The following is a 13956-nucleotide window of genomic DNA, read 5'->3' as shown; positions in this document are numbered from 1 at the left end:
GCAAAGAGTTTGAATGTGTTTAAAACACGGTATGATGAGCTGTGTGTGTGTGATAAAAGGACCTCCCAGATGAGTCTTTGACTCAATGAGGTCTTGGGGTGGTACTAATAGTAATAATGAATGTTAAATCATACCTTAACTTTTAAATTCTTTAATCCATGACCGGATCTCTCTCTCAGTGAGGTGCAGCCATGGAATATAAACTAAATAAGAGTGACTCTGTTCAATTCACCCATTCTTTTAAACTTCTCCTCTGGAAGGTAATTTTGATACATATGCTTGCTTAGTTATTATTATTTTATTTTATTTTTTAAGCTACTCTGCTCTTATTCCTACTATATTTCAGTTGCAGTTGGGAACAAGCTCTTCACTTGCTTTGCAACATGCACAATATTGTTGTAACATTTATTTTTATAAAAAATATTCTATTCTACCCTGTAAGTAACCTTTTTGCATTTTCAATGCAGACATTTCTGTTCAGGATAAGAAAAATAAAAATTTATAAGGATTCCAGTTAAGAAAAAATAATGCACAAAATAATTTTTACTTTAGAAAAATAATTTTATATCAATGTTTTTTTAGCAAATTTAGCAAAGATATAAATAGTAATTGCATTTAAACAAGAAACAGCATTTCATTAATAAAGCTTGGTGAAAGATTAAAAAAAAATGAGTAAATAATCTGTTGTAATATATAATCATCTCTCAATTATCCAGAAAAGTTTGGAAATCTACTTGCTAGCAAGTTATCAGTAGGTAAAGATATTTAGTGCTGTTCCAAGAATAAGCAATTATCCATTCAGGAATGACCAGTAAACTAAGGATCCCATTTAATGGTGAGCAAATACTTCTGAAAAAAAGATGGTACATACACTCATTTTCAATACAAAAAATTTCAAGAAAGTAAATTTAACATACTCTCCAATTTTTTCGTATCCTTGTTTCCCTGATAACAAATTCTTTCAAAATTTTTTTCCAGTTATTTTTCTCTGTGGTTGCAGTACAAGTTTCAAAACCAAGGCGATGACAGTGTTGACTCCACAACAGTTCATCCTCAGCTAAACTTTTCCAACTTCTGCTGACCTATAAAGAAAAAAGAATTGTACAAATTTTGCACATGTGCACAATCAGAACCTTTGATTTGGAAAGACCTACATTTGAATATTTGGACTACTGCAAATGAAGCTTCAAGGATAAGAATAAGGAGTCTAACAAGACAGAGCAATCTTCAGAATTACAGGACTGGTAGAGACAGCAGATGAATAATATATAATGGGGAAAAAAAAGTCAAAAAGAGTAGTTTGAGATTTGGCATCCTCTGACAAGGTACAAACTGTACAAAAGCATCTGTACCACTCCTGTGAAGAAAGAATTTACATAGATTGTAATTCCAACAATTAAGGCAGACTGTAGTTGTAACTGCAATCTGAGATTCAATAAAAAACAGAAAGTCAGGTCTCAATTTCTCTAGGTGCCAGTAAACTGGGGAAGGGACAACAAAATTCAACATTTAAAGTTGATGTATATGCCACACAGGTTGCTGAAAATTACTGGAAGGGTCTGTTTTTGATATGGTCTTTTGTGAGTTATCTATTATTATTTATTTATTTTTTTGAAGGAGGTTTTTTTTTCTTTAATTGCAGTGGCACTATATCAATTTGGGTTTGCTAACATGCCATGTTTCAGAGGTGTGAAAGAGACATGCATTGATATGCAAATTATATAGTTGAATACAACCAAAAGACAATCTGATCCAGAAAATAATCAAATGAAACTACATCTATTTGACCATATATGTAGAATGAATGATGAGAGGAATTTAAAAACGCTGCTGTTTGGGATGATTGAAAGAAAAAACAAAAGACGAAGACCAAACAGAGAATGGGGCAATGACATCATCAAATAGTGCGGAAACTCTGTACATAAACTGAGTCATCTTACTCAAAATAGAATGCAACGGAAGAGTTGTATCAAGATGGCAACAGGCACCTACAGGCATTGAGCCTGTGATGATGATGATGATGCTGCAAGTAAAAGAAAGAATGAATATAAAAGAATAACTCTAGTGAATGTAGATGGTGTGAGGGTGATAGATGCAGAAGAGGTCCATTTTGCTAAAAGCTATCAAGCAGGTGAATGAAACATTGCGTTCACTGCTACCACTTCACTGGATGAAGAAACTTAGGTGTGTGAGGAGGAGGTATTAGAGCTGTTGCACAAACTGAATAAGAATTCAGCAATAGGGACTGATGGGATATCAGCACAGGTGCTAAAGGAGTGTTCAACTGAACTGGCTAGTCCTTTAACCAGGCTATATAATTAAAGTCTCAGAACAGGGAAAATTGTAGTTGAACGAATGTATGGTAATCCCATTACACAAGGGTGGTGCAAAGACTGAGGTATACAGTAGTAAACAAATTAATCAAAACACTCACATTTTAAAGTTTTAATTTCACAAGAACATAAGTACAAAAATTAAACTTCAACTTTACCTAATCTACCCTATAGATATAAAATGATAAACATTTTTATGTAACGTTTTTGTGTCCCTTTTTTGACCGTCTTCTTAGTATATACCCCATTATATATTATTCATCTGCTGATGGACTGAGTCCTTGATTCTTTATCCCGTCATCTGAATGAAGAGAATCTGTGTAGAAGGAGTGTTATTGAGCTAAAAGCTCCAGTCATGGCTGGGTAATGGGCAATAGCTGAGCCTCAGTTAAAACTTCATTGGCTATAGCATTGCCATTCGTTACCCTGGAAGTCCTAAAAAGGACTTTTTTTTCTTCCTCACCGTTCCCTCCCCATCTTCTTAATATAATATAATATATATTTAATAGTAATTAATAATAATAATAATTTGGTGTAGGTAGTGTAATATTTTTACATAAAAAATGTGATGAAAATAATACATTTTTTTTTAAAATAGAAAAATATTAAACATTGTACTATTTTTATATAATACATTTTTTTAACAGAAAAATATTAAACGTTGCACTATTTTTATAGATATATAAGACAAAGCTAATATTGAACAAAAATGGCTGTTTTCAAGTCTTAGCAAGTAGTGCAACATGAAAGCAACTCAGAAGTAGGGCAAGAAGGAGCAACTCGCAGCAAAGGTGGAGCAAGCTCCAAGCATCTGATTCAAAAATAACCAGCTTACCAGCCCAGAACTGAGGGGGTTGGGCATTGTAGGTGCTGGGGGGGGGAGAGAACCCCCTTTCGATTTTTCGAATTTCGAGTCATCAGAATTCAAAGAGAACCAGCCTACCAGTCTGGAACTAGGGGGTTTGGGCACCATAGGCGCTGGGGGGTGGGGGACCACCCTTTCGAGTCATCAGAATTCAAGGAGAACTGGCCTACCAGTCTGGAATTGGGGGGGGGGGGGGGCACTGCAGACGACAAGGGACGTACCCCCTTTCAAGTCTTCAAAATTCAAGGAGAACCAGCCTACCAGTCTGGAACTCGGGGGGTTGGCGGTGTAGGCACCAGGGGGAGGAACCCCCCTTTTGAGTCTTCAAAATTCGCATCATCAGAATTCAAGGAGAACCGGCCTACCAGTCCGGAACTCAGGACACGCGCCTGATTCAAAAATAACCAGCTTACCAGCATGGAACTGAGGGGGTTAGGCATCGTAGGTGCTGGGGGGGGGAACCCACTTTCGATTTTTCGAATTTCGAGTCATCAGAATTCAAAGAGAACCAGCCTACCAGTCTGGAACTCGGGGGTTTGGGCACCATAGGCGGGACCCCCTTTCGAGTCTTCAAAATTCAAGTTATCAGAATTCAAGGAGAACTGGCATACTAGTCTGGAGCTTGGGGAGGGGGAGGGATTGGGCACCATAGGTGCCAGGGGGAATAACCCCCCCCCCAGTAATTTATATTATTATTATTATGGGCAGTCCTTAGACTCATCAAGGGAGGCCTTAAACATCATGTCAAGAACTATTGAACCTTTGAACAGTATCTATCATACCTTGTACATATCAAACATTCACAGTCATGGCACCCACAACACCCTCGCAACCTATTCCACTCATTCACTACTCTCTAAGCAAAAAAACCTAATTCTAACACCCTTGCTAACTACACTCAATTACCACGGATGGCCCCTAGTTCTCCCACCAACACAGCTGCTCTGAAAATTTTCCTCTGACTTAGCTTTGCAAAAACCCTTCAGTAATTTGTATATCTCAATCATATCACCTCTTTTCCAACTATCAACCAGTTTTTCTAACCATCAAATCTTCAACCTGTTCTCGTAAGGTTCATTCCATAGATCCTCTCCACCAAGAAACCCTGGTGCCCAGATCTGCACACAGTAGTCAAGATGGGGAGGGGGTCTTCATCAAGGCTCGATAAAGAGGAACAATAATCTGCTTGTCACTGTTCGTCAAAGTATTCTTCAGTAACCAAGTGATCTGATGAGTTGCTTTAGCCACTTTTGCAATGTGCCTCCTAAACTTTAACTCCCTATCCACTAACATTCCCAAGTCTCTGACAAAGCCAGAGACTGGAAATTGACAGTGTTGTACAGCTGGCAATCTTTTCATCCCAAAATGCATAATCTTACACTTTGCCACATTAAACTGAAATCCATTCTCCTTTGACCAGTCTGCCAATCTATCCAAATCATCCTGCAAAATTTTGACACCATCTGTATTAACTATTGCTCTACCCAACTTTGCATCATCGGCAAATAACTGAACAGTTCCTCTCAGATCCTTTCCTATATCGTTAATGAACAAATTAAACAGCAGCAGTCCAAGAACAGAACCCTGCGGCATGCCGTCACAGGCCTGCTTTTGGATTCTACTGCTGAATAAACTACTCTATGACATCTCTCCATCAACAACCCTCCTATCCCCATGTGCTGCAGTTTACTGATTACAATTCCATGTGGTATCCTGTCAAAAGCCTTTGCAGATTCCAGCAGTATCACTGTAAGCCCATTAGCTCTAAACAACTCAGCTGTCACTGTATTATAAAACATGCGTAAGTTACTGAAGCATGACCTACCCTTAACAAAACCATGCTGATCCCAATACAGTATCCCATTTCCTTCTGTCCATTCCTGTATTTTGTTCTTGACCAACTTCTCCAATACTTTGACAACAACTCCTGATATGCTGACTGGTCAGTAATTTGCCACATCAGTCTTGGAGTCTCCTCTATGCAATGGAACTATTTTCTCCTCTTTCCTCCCCTTCAGGACTAACACAGAGCTATGACTTTGATTAAACAATATGGAGGGCACTAACAATTCCCTCGGCACTTCACATAAAACTCGAGCTAGTATACCATTCAATCCCACAGCTGTATTCACATCAAGGTTCTGTAATATGCTATGCACCTCCATTTCATTTACCTCAGTTCCCGTATAAGCCTTTGACTCTCTCTCTCGTTCCTGCATATATCACCACCAGATGATATACTCTTGCAAAGTATTCACTTAGTAATTCTATTATTTTGACTAATTCAGTTACCTCCCTACCATCGCCATTCATTAAAATCATTCTGCCATATACATTCTTTCTTTTACTTGGGGCATATCAAAAGAATTGTTTGGGATTCTCTTTAGCCTGCATTGCTAACTTCCACTTCCTTTCATAATCTGCTTTTGCCTTTCTTACCACATTAGTTACCCTTCTGGTCTGGCCCTTGTACTGCTCATGTGCCTGTGGATCACCTTTCTCCTTAAATTCCCTCCACGATTGTTTCTTTTTTTGCAGCTCCAGCTTAATAATAATATTCATCTATTTAACTCCCACTTGATTTACTCTCCTGACTCTGTGTATGCAGTCTTCCATTACCTCCCTCAAACACTTCTTTACCACTTCCCATGCACTATCAACATCCAGCCCTTGCAGTTTTAAACGCCATGGCCCCAATACCATATGGGGAATATTCCCCCATAATATTCCCCACATTTCACACTAGCTACCTTCTGGGTCATGACCATTCTAACCAACTGGTGCCAATGTGGTCATATTCGTTATAGGCAAATTCTCAGATGCAATTACTAGATCGAGAACTCTCGAACCCCTAGTATTCCATCACATGCTGTCTCAGGTAATTATCCCTTAGTAACTGCATAAATTCCATTTCCTTCCTCCCATGTCCTCTCCTCCTTTCAATCTATGTTCCCATAGTTGAAATCACCCATAATAATTACCTGTCCTCCACTTATTGAGTCTATTTAATGATGCATACTATCTCCATTACCTTTTCCATACACTGTTCTATAGCAGCATCCAACTGGATGTTTTGTTCTGCTGGCCTCAATCTCACACTAGATAGCCTCAATGTGCTATTTTCACTGGCCTGCAGTTGAACTTCTACTCTCTTTGGTTGCAGCTTACAGGCTATCATCAATAACACTCCTCCCCATTATTTTTTCTCATCCTCTATGAACACACTATATCCTTCACATTCTATCTCACTAACTATATCATCTTCTGTTAGCCATGTCTCACTAATGAAAATAACCTTTTGCCAGGATGAGCCAATCAATGTCAAAAATTCCTCCTGCTTGTTCCGAATGCTCTTGGCATTAGTGTACATAAAGTGCAAAAGCCCCTTAGGCCCACTACTATCCTGACATTTTATATTAACTATCCCATTCTGGTTTGTTACCAGTGGTACTAACGTAGGCATATTATACACATGCTTATTATACTTGTCTGCCTAAATGATGTCTGTATATCCATTCAACGGCTCCCACCCCACCCCAAAAAATACTCCAGTTTCCCTGATTCAGCACATCCACATTCACTTAATTTAACAACACTTTTTTCCAGTCTCCGAACACCAAATCCATTCAGATGCAAACCATCCTTCTTGTATAAGTCATACTTGCAAGTGCTCCTCTGTTCCTAATAAGTTCATTAATTCACTTAGGCAAGGATTCTGCCAACGTAACACACATTTTTCTTATTTCTACATCTCAAAACCATACTTTTATAATAGAGTGTATTAAGTTATCCTTTGCATCAGAATTTATTGGCCCAAAACATGGGCCAATAAATTGTGATACACAACTATTCTATTGGGTTAATGTCAGGAGTGTTATCTGACCACTGAAGCAATTAGATGTTGTGATTTTTGAGGAACTCTTCCATTTTTTTTAAGTGTGGCATGAAGCAAGATCCTGTTGGAAGATAAGCTCTTTGTCTTTCTGGATCTGTGGGATCATTCTTTTCTCCAATATTTTTATGCAGCATTGGTCATTTTTCATCATACTGTCAACAGGCACAAGTGATCCTGGACCACCATGTGTAAAACAACCCCAGAACATTTTTTTAGTTGGGTGTTTAGAAGCTCGTTGAAGGTGTTATAACGTCATGTTGTGATCGTAGTAATAGGTAATATTTACTTAGTATGGCTTAACTCCTTTACTTAACTATCTCTTGAATAATTTGTCCCATCTCAGCAGCGCCTGTAATGTGTCTGTCTTTGTCTTACTATTATATACTTCAGCCCCTTAGATTATCACGTGTGCTAATCTGATCTACAAAAGGGATTGTCTCAAGGTTAAGCCAACTCCTTGGTAACAAAGCTTCTGAAGTTAACTTCTCTTAAGGTTGTGGGAAAATTTGTTTGTTCCGCTATGCCACCCAGAACCCTTAGATTGGAAAAACTTCTCAGTCAAGAAGTGAACCTTCAGATATGCACGTGGTTATTTCTATACTAAGTTAACAATTATGAATATAATCAACCATGTTTGCAGTCATGGTCTTAATTAACAATTATTTCCCACTAAGATCCGATTAATTTATGAGTGGTGCATAGAATTCTTAGACGCAGACAACCAAATTAATAAGAGCAAAAGGTTTATATAACATAATGATCATCATACAGAATAAAGAACTTTCAATTATCACTGTACTGCTAGATTACAAAGTAAAATTAATCAATATACATCACACAGTAATTAATACTACAAAAACATTATGTTCAGATTCAAAGCTCGCATTCTTACATTATAAAACCAATAATGACTTTTGGTGTTAATCAAGCTGTCTGGATAAGACATCTCTATAGCTGTTAAACATAGCTAGCAATCAACACAAGTACAATTATAATACATAGCACATATTGCTCACCGACTACGATTAAAATATCACAGTTCTGTCATAATTTTAGAGTCTCAAAACTTTATGAAGGTCTATGATTCTTAAGTTACAATTACCTTTCTCTCACACATTACTTAATTAAGAATGCTACTGGCCAAGACATCTATAGACGTCAAGGTTATCATGGATACGAAGTGCATATTAAAATTAATACCATTGATATTACATTGAAATATATGATGGATACGAAGCGTATGAGGATGCATATTTCATCCATAATAGCCGGTGAGGTGGTTAAAGGTTTACTATACCGAACTCGAGGATTCCTCATGCTTGTCCTTTCGATTCTTGGATTCCTCTCCTTCCAAACATTTGTTTTCCTCTATGTTAAGGCTGAAATTCCTGTCAGCTTGGGTTGGTCCTCATGGAGTCTGAATACCGATTATCTATGCCTAGAATATTCTTAGCGCAAGGCAATTCTGCATCCATAAGGCACGCTACTTGGTCATTATCTTTTCTGGGAGTTGCCTGTTGCTTCGAAAATCCTCTATTCATTCATCGTAGGGCTTGGAATCCGCGATCCCTCTTAATCATGATCGGACACCTCCGACTTCTGTCACCGAGAGAGAACAGAGACTCCAGACTCTTGATATAAAAGGGAGGGTTTTCCAGCCCTTTTATATCAACACCTGCCGGGAATCCTTGTAACCCTAAATTTTTACCCACACGTTATTCCTTTGCACTTATGGGTCTTGCCTTTTCGTAGCGTCTTCCTCGAAAACTTAGGTCGCCACATGCACGCGTGACTGCTTGAGGCAACTTACTAATCCGGTGTCTTGCCCGTGCGCTTTGATCTTATAATCTCAGTTGGTTATATGCAATTCACACAGTAATTCTTTTATATCAATTCTAACAGCAAATATGTATATAACAAATTGATTGTCTAACATACAATTTAGTAGGTATTTTACGCGGGAATATTCACAAGTTTCACACTAATTATGGTATCCAATATTGGTCAGGCTATTGTTACATCCCTTGGTTCTCCTTTCGGCTTTTGGTTATTTTTGTTTTCTTATAATACCCTAATTTAGGGTATTATAAGAAACACAACAAAGGCCCCACCCCTTTAATTAAAAATTTTTCTTTAATGGAATTACAGAAAATTTTCTTTTACTTTTGCCCCCCCCCCCCTTCTAATGAAATTTTCTCCCCAAGAAGATTTTCGTCCTCAGTTTTGTTCCTTGATGCAATACTTTGATTTGTGTTTGGACTTTCAACTGTTGCTTGATACATATGATTAACTTTATTCTCCTCATCCTGCTTACTCAGACCAGTGCACTCATTTCTAGTTAGATCATTCTTCTCTGCTTCTTTTCCTTGATCTTTACCAATTTCCGTTTTTCCTTCTTTTTCCCTGACCTCGGCGATATTTGATTCCGGCTGGGTGTCAGATATGTGCCCTTCCCTCTTTTTCTCGAGTTCTATCACCTTCTTACCTTCAGATTTGTTGGACGAGGATTCTTTGCCTTCTCTTTGATTTCTTTGCTTCTGACTTCTTACAGTATCCTTTGCTTTTCCTCGGAACTTAATGCTCTCTCTTGGGTAATCGCATGAGAAACCATGCTTCCTAAGAAAATCCTCTCCTAGGATTAATCCCACTCGGGACAACGAGTTCCCAGGTAGAATTAGGAGGTTATGCCATGCATGCAGATTTAACGCAAGTAGCTCAATCCTTAGTCTAACATATCTTGTAGCATGAGTTGTGGAGGGAGATAATCCTAATAATCTAACTGGATTTCTGATTCTCTTAGCTCTCTGAATCACACAGGCCCCCAGTCCCTTGAGACGATTCTCAGAGATTAGAGAAACTTGAGAACCGGTGTCATTACCCTTGCATTAATTGTTGTTCCAGGGAATTGTTCCTTGCCCTGTTGTTCCTCATTATCAATGGGTCTGTCACAAATGTGAGACGTAGTTAGAGGCTGGTACTTGGTTCTCAAGGGCTTGGGTGTTATAAAACAGTCTCGGGCCAAGTGTCCTAATCTGTTACAACTATAACATCTGGGAATCTCTTGACAGTGGCCTCTTTTAGCCTCTCCGTCCAAAGACAAAGGAGAGTTCGATTCACATTTAGTCAACAATTCCGTTAGTTTTTCCATTAGGGATTCCATTCTGTCCAGCAGCAGTTGTTGCAATTTCTCAACCTCCCTATGAATGAGATTAGTAATCTTACTCTCTTGTAACTCAGGGGGCTTCTGGTCACTGGAACAATCTAGCATTAACAGACTGACGACAGAGTCTAGTCGTTCCATGAATAGTTGTTGTAATCTCTCGACCTCTTGCCTGACCAAGGAGCGGACTTCGTCAAATCTGCAGGCATCGACAGTGACACTATAGATTGTTTCAGTTTTATTTTCTCCAGTACTTCCTTGCATCTGGCATTTTTCCTTCTTTGCTATTCCTTCCTTTGTTAGACTTGGGCTCCTATCATCCTCTCCATTATTTCTTACAGCATTCACATGGCTTTTAGCAACTGAGGGACAGATGTCCCTAAGAAGTTGTTCTCTTTCAACAACGGCATCGTAACATTCTTTCAGGTTTGTTATTCCCTTTGCAAAGGCCGCGTCCTTCATTTCCTGTCTCACACTGACTCTGAAGTGCTGAAAAACAGCCCAATCTAGATGGCGTTTTTCGTCTTCAGGTACACTCAGTGTGCTTGCAAAGGTGAGCAACCTGTTGCAATATTCTGGGATGCCTTCCTTTTCCTTCTGGTTCAACTTTTGGAGTTTCCAGCGATTAGGTCCTATGTTCTTGGCTTTGGCAAATTGGAAAATAAGGATCCTTTGAATCTCTGGTAATCCAACGTTTCTTTCAGGAGGGGCGAGGAGTAAAAAAAGCATTTTGCCCTTCCAGTTAACTTACTGCGAAGCAGTATAAGCAACTGGAAGTCGCTCCACGCCCTATCCTTCTAAGTTCCTCAATGTACTCAAAAAAGGCCCTCACATCGTCGGTTTCTTCCCCCGAAAACTGAGGGAAAATCTGCTGGGGGTTAATGCTCCTAAAGAATTCTGGATCACTTAGCTCTGTACTAGTTGGGAGAGACATGCTTATCCCTTTTAAGTTACACTTTATCACGGAATAAATTATGAACCTTTTTCTCTTTATGATTTTTCAATTTCTTAAGTTCTGTGTGTGAGACTGAGACCAACTTATTGTGCTTGTATTACTTGCTTTAATTTTTTTTTTCAAGCACATCCTGCTGACTGTGCCATTGTTACATCCCTTGGTTCTCCTTTCCGGTTTTCCTTTTGGCTATTTTTGTTTTCTTATAATACCCTAATTTAGTTTCTTATCTTAAGAAGTTCCGTGTACCGGAAAATTGACAATAGGATTATTGTCAATTTTCTGTAGAGCAGCAACAATTGCTGGACAAGAATAGATATGGGCAGGTATTAGTTCGATTCCTGGACAGCTCTTGCATATTTTTTCATATCTCCAGTACTGTCCGGCTGAATTTTCATGCCTTTAAAATGTTCTGTCCTTAGTCTGGTGATGATTGTGGTTATTTCTTTGTTTTCATTAATTTCAATGATTTCATTCTTCTTCTTGATAGTTTGTTTTAAAAATCTTATTTTTGCAATAAAGTTAGCATCAGTTAGTGATAGTGGGTGTAATTTTTGAGGTAAGTATCTTGCTTCTTTGGCTAGTCTGTCTGCTCTCTCACTGCCTTCAATATTTACATGGGCTGGTATCCATTGCAGTGTACAATTCTTATTTTTCAAATTTAAAGTTGTTAGCTGTTCATGAATTTGCTGTGTGAGTTTTGTTTTTCCATTTTTTTAATGCCTCATGTGCAGATTTTGAGTCACTGTAGATGGTTATTCCTTCTGTAATGTTTATTACCGGATTAGAGAGATAAAACTTGAGAGCTGCTTGTATGGTTGTTAGTTCACAAGTGAAGTTTGAAGCTATTTTGCCAGCTGTAGCTTTCATTTGCATTTCCTCACCTCCAGGTCGAGTTAGAAAAAACCCTGCTCCTCCTTAGTTGGGTGCTTCATCATATGATCCATCAGTACAGGCAATGACATGGTTTAGATTATTTAAGTGATGTATAGTGTGAAGTCCTTTTCTTTTATTTTCATGCTGTGAATCCTTTTTTGAACAATGGTCTTGGAGATTTAAGTTAATCATTGTTTTTTTTGGTAGTAGTGAAAAAGAATGGCTCTTTGTTTATTTCAATGGACAGGTGCTCTAAGTCAATCTGTTTTCTAATTTCATGATGATATTATAAAGTAGATGATCTCTTTAGTTTAGATTTTCCTGTCCAGGCATCAAAGTCCTGAGTGAGATGTGATCCTGTTAGTGAATTTAACTATGGAGAGTTTTCTTCTGTCTTCTAGTATGTTAAGCCCACACTCTTGTTGAGCTTTTAAATTATTTCTGGATGAGACTGTATACCTATAATAATTTTTGCTGCTCTTGATTGTACTCTGTCAAGTTTTTTTTTTGAGCTAGTAGAAGCTGGAGCCCTGATTGATGAGGCATATTCCATAGTGGGTTGTATGAGTGGCGTATATGTAGTTTTGAGGGTCTTCTGTGTTATCTGGGTGATATGCATTGACTATTGTAATAATGCATTTAGAAATATTTTGACTACCTAAGCCTCTGTGTTACTCTTTATATTGCTGAATATAGTTCATATGATTTCTTTGTATTTAATGTATTTGGTCTATAAGAGTATAGCTAGACCTCTGCCAGAACAATCTGGTCTATCTTTCCTTAGTGTTGAAGAGTCTTTGATTTTTGAAGCTTCATATTTTCATTTAGTTTAGTTTCTTGTAGACATGCAATGTGGATGTTATTTTTGTATAAAATGTTCTTGAGCTCTTCCATCATTTTTTGAGTGCCATTGATGTTGAGCGAAGCATGTTGAGAATCCTCGTAGCATATTTCTCATCAAGATCACAGACTGCAACTCTCGATGTATGGGCTGCCCCAGACGCAGTAGCATGTCCTCGTAGCATATCTCTCATCAATATCCTAGACTTCAGTTCTCGACGCATTGGCTTTCCCAGACACGGTAGTATCTTTCTGATCAGTACAGATGCTCTTCATGGAATTGGATGTGCCAGACCCTTGTTAGCCAGCAATTTTCACTATTCTCTGTAGGCTTTCACAGCTACCATATTAGCTTGGGGTCCTCAAAGTCCTCACTGTGCTTCACCATACAGAGTAGTCCCCTACTTCTTACCACTTACGCCTTGCACATGGGAAAATGCCTCGGATGTGGGGTTAGACTTCTGCAATGCATCAGAGATGATAATAATTATTATTTTAATTATGATTAAGAGAAACCTCCAGGGAGTCAGGGACTCATGGAAACAGGCCACATACTACATGCACCAGATATCATACTTGTTCTTGAATTCACTCACACTGCTTGCACACACAACATCCAATGGCAGTTCATTCCAATCATGCACCACTCACTGGAAGCAAAATCTAGATCTCGTCCCTTTCTTAGTGGCATTCATTCTCAGCTGCCAAGGAATCCCTCTTGTCCTTTCCCTACCCTCTATAAAATAAAAAAATACTATCAACTGAAATCCTGTATGACCCATTCAGAAGTGTGTAAATCTCATAGTGGTATGTGAGAGGCACTGTTGAAGCTACAACATGGCAAGCAGACTGGTTACTCTCTGTATAGATGTCATGTCCAAGAGTCTATCTTTTCTCACTGAGAGTCCCTACTTTATTCTTCCATCTAACCACATACAAACTAATGATGAACCTTATGCAATGACAGTGACACTGTTACAAAAAGGAATATCCTTCATAAACTTGTCCCAAATAAAAAATGCATAATGCAACTAA

General features: G+C 38.4%; 1 protein-coding gene across 2 annotated transcripts in view; it reads right to left on the bottom strand.

The window, feature by feature from the left end:
* Positions 1-13956, bottom strand: part of LOC150100304 (F-box/WD repeat-containing protein 8-like) — a 223815-nt gene that overhangs the window by 182672 nt on the left and 27187 nt on the right. For both annotated transcript variants that reach the window (XR_016549296.1, XM_090403239.1), the window contains exon 3: positions 918-1082. Coding sequence is in view for 1 of the 2 variants with exons in the window: in XM_090403239.1 (XP_090259365.1) it covers positions 918-1082 (165 nt within the window). In the remaining variant the exon portion in view is untranslated. The remainder of the gene's footprint in view (positions 1-917; positions 1083-13956) is intronic.

This window comes from Typopeltis vanoorti, chromosome 13 (assembly GCF_054136105.1).
Source record: "Typopeltis vanoorti isolate ZY-2024b chromosome 13, IOZ_Tvanoo_1.0, whole genome shotgun sequence".
Taxonomy (NCBI): domain Eukaryota; kingdom Metazoa; phylum Arthropoda; class Arachnida; order Uropygi; family Thelyphonidae; genus Typopeltis; species Typopeltis vanoorti.
Note: the sequence above shows the minus strand (reverse complement) of the source record. Positions and strands in the feature narration are given on the sequence as shown.